General features: G+C 39.7%; 1 protein-coding gene across 1 annotated transcript in view; it reads right to left on the bottom strand.

Annotated features, from left to right (window-relative positions):
- Positions 1-638: 638 nt before the first annotated feature.
- MCM8 (minichromosome maintenance complex component 8) overlaps positions 639-1,904 on the bottom strand; it is a 15,177-nt gene continuing 13,911 nt past the window's right edge. Inside the window, exon 18 of the mRNA XM_010023133.1 lies at positions 639-831. Coding sequence (XP_010021435.1) covers positions 739-831 — 93 coding nt within the window. The 3' untranslated portion in view covers positions 639-738. The remainder of the gene's footprint in view (positions 832-1,904) is intronic.

The raw sequence follows: 1,904 nt of genomic DNA, 5'->3' as shown, positions 1-1,904 counted from the left end.
CTGTCACTGGGTAACACTTAAACAAATCATGGATTTCTCATATATGAAGTTTAATGAAAGACATAAATAAAAGCCAGTTGCCATTTTACAAATTAAATAGGCCAATAAGGATATTTTCTTATATCAGACTTACATTTCAAATAAAAATCTCATCTACAAAGACCAATAAATACAGAGCTGCCAAACAGAAATCAAGGCAGTTTCAATAAGGCAGCACTTCCTAACAGCTCCAAAACTGTTGAGTTTCATGTTTAAACTCAACTGTGTTGTCTCAACATGAAGGTTCCCAACTTTTTGACAATATTTCCATATTTTAAATTCCTTTAATGAACTACAGTGCTAAAAATACAACTCAGATCTTCTCGTGAAAGACCTGGTTTTAGGTTTGTGGCTCCAATGTTTCTTATAGAATTAAGATCTGTTATGGTACTGCAATCATGTCAATACAAAATACATTTCCCACTCCTCATGGATGATGAAGTACTTGGTGGTCTCACAGAGTCTCACATCCTTTAGCAGACCTCTAGGATGTGTCAAGCAGCAACACTAGATGTCAGTTTGTCCTACAGCAGCTCGAAGCTGGCCTCTGGGCACCCCTAGTTTCTGAAAGGGGATCTACGCCTCAATGCCTCCACTACTGTGCTAAGCTGCAGTTGAGTGTGCTTTACTGCTGCAGGGCCAGAGTCCATTGCAGGTGCAACAATTCTGTCTCAAGAAAGTCTAGCACAGTGGCTCTTTTCACATAGTCTGAAGCTGATAAACTCTTGAGCCTTTTTTCAAAAGATAACCCTGATCATTTAGAGATCCAATAAAGCTTTCAAAATCGGATACCTGGGAAAAGACACACAAAAATATATCTCAGACTGGAAGAACGACATTTTCTGATGTAAAACAACAAAGCTTAAGAGAACTCAGTGAAATAAAGTGAAACTAACCTAAGAATAGGTTAGTTTCCTTAGCGATCTGCTGACCTACTAGGAGGTGGCACAGTCAGTTGCACCCTTTTGCGCTTTTCTTACACGCTGGTTTTACTGTGGAGTTACACAGAACAAGCATTCTCCGCTTTATGACATGCGAAAAGTATGCAGTTACAGATGCCTAAGTTCTGAAACACAAGTATCTGTCAAAGAACAGTCCAATTTCTACAACTCTCATTGATTTCCAAGCATTTGTTACAGGTGTAGGACTTTGAGTAGGAAAAATATACTCTATATATGAAGGGAAGATTGGAATTAATTGAATTAGCTTTAAGTAACTAAAAGTTGCTGAATGAATGATCCTGTGGGAAGAGAGCTGGCAGCTATACGTTCTTTCAGACAGGATTCACACCAAATCCAGTCTTGTATACAGCCAACATCTGAAAAAGTTTGGAAATGAAGCAATCTTGCCCCAGCAGGCCAAAGCAGGCTAACCAGGGAACAGGACGAACAACACTATTGCCCATAATTAATTTATCTTAATGGAACTTCTTATTGCTACTTTTCACTCATTACACCTGAAATCCAGTTTTAAGTTTTAAATTAATATTTGAAGCTTTTTCATAGAATCACAGACTGGTTTGGGTTGGAAGGGACCTTAAATCTCATACAATTCCAACCCCCTCCTACCAGCAGGGACACCTCCCACTAGACCAGGTTGCTCCCAACCTGGCCTTAACCCCTGCAGGGGATGGGGCAGCCACAGCTTCTCTGGGCAACCTGTGCCACCACCTCAGCACCCTCATAGTGAAGAATTAGTCCAATCTAAATCTCCCCTCTTTCAGTTTACCCTCTCTTCAGTTTTTTTATTACGAAGCAAGAAGTAGAATTAGCTATCAATATTTTTCTTTGGAAGAAGTCCCCCACCCATGTACAGAATGCAAATTACAGGATAAAACACTTTTGTGGCTGTTTGTCCTACATGAT

Source organism: Nestor notabilis, unplaced genomic scaffold, assembly GCF_000696875.1.
Source record: "Nestor notabilis isolate BGI_N333 unplaced genomic scaffold, ASM69687v1 scaffold13810, whole genome shotgun sequence".
NCBI classification, from domain to species: domain Eukaryota; kingdom Metazoa; phylum Chordata; class Aves; order Psittaciformes; family Psittacidae; genus Nestor; species Nestor notabilis.
This window is presented reverse-complemented; position numbering and strand designations above follow the sequence as displayed.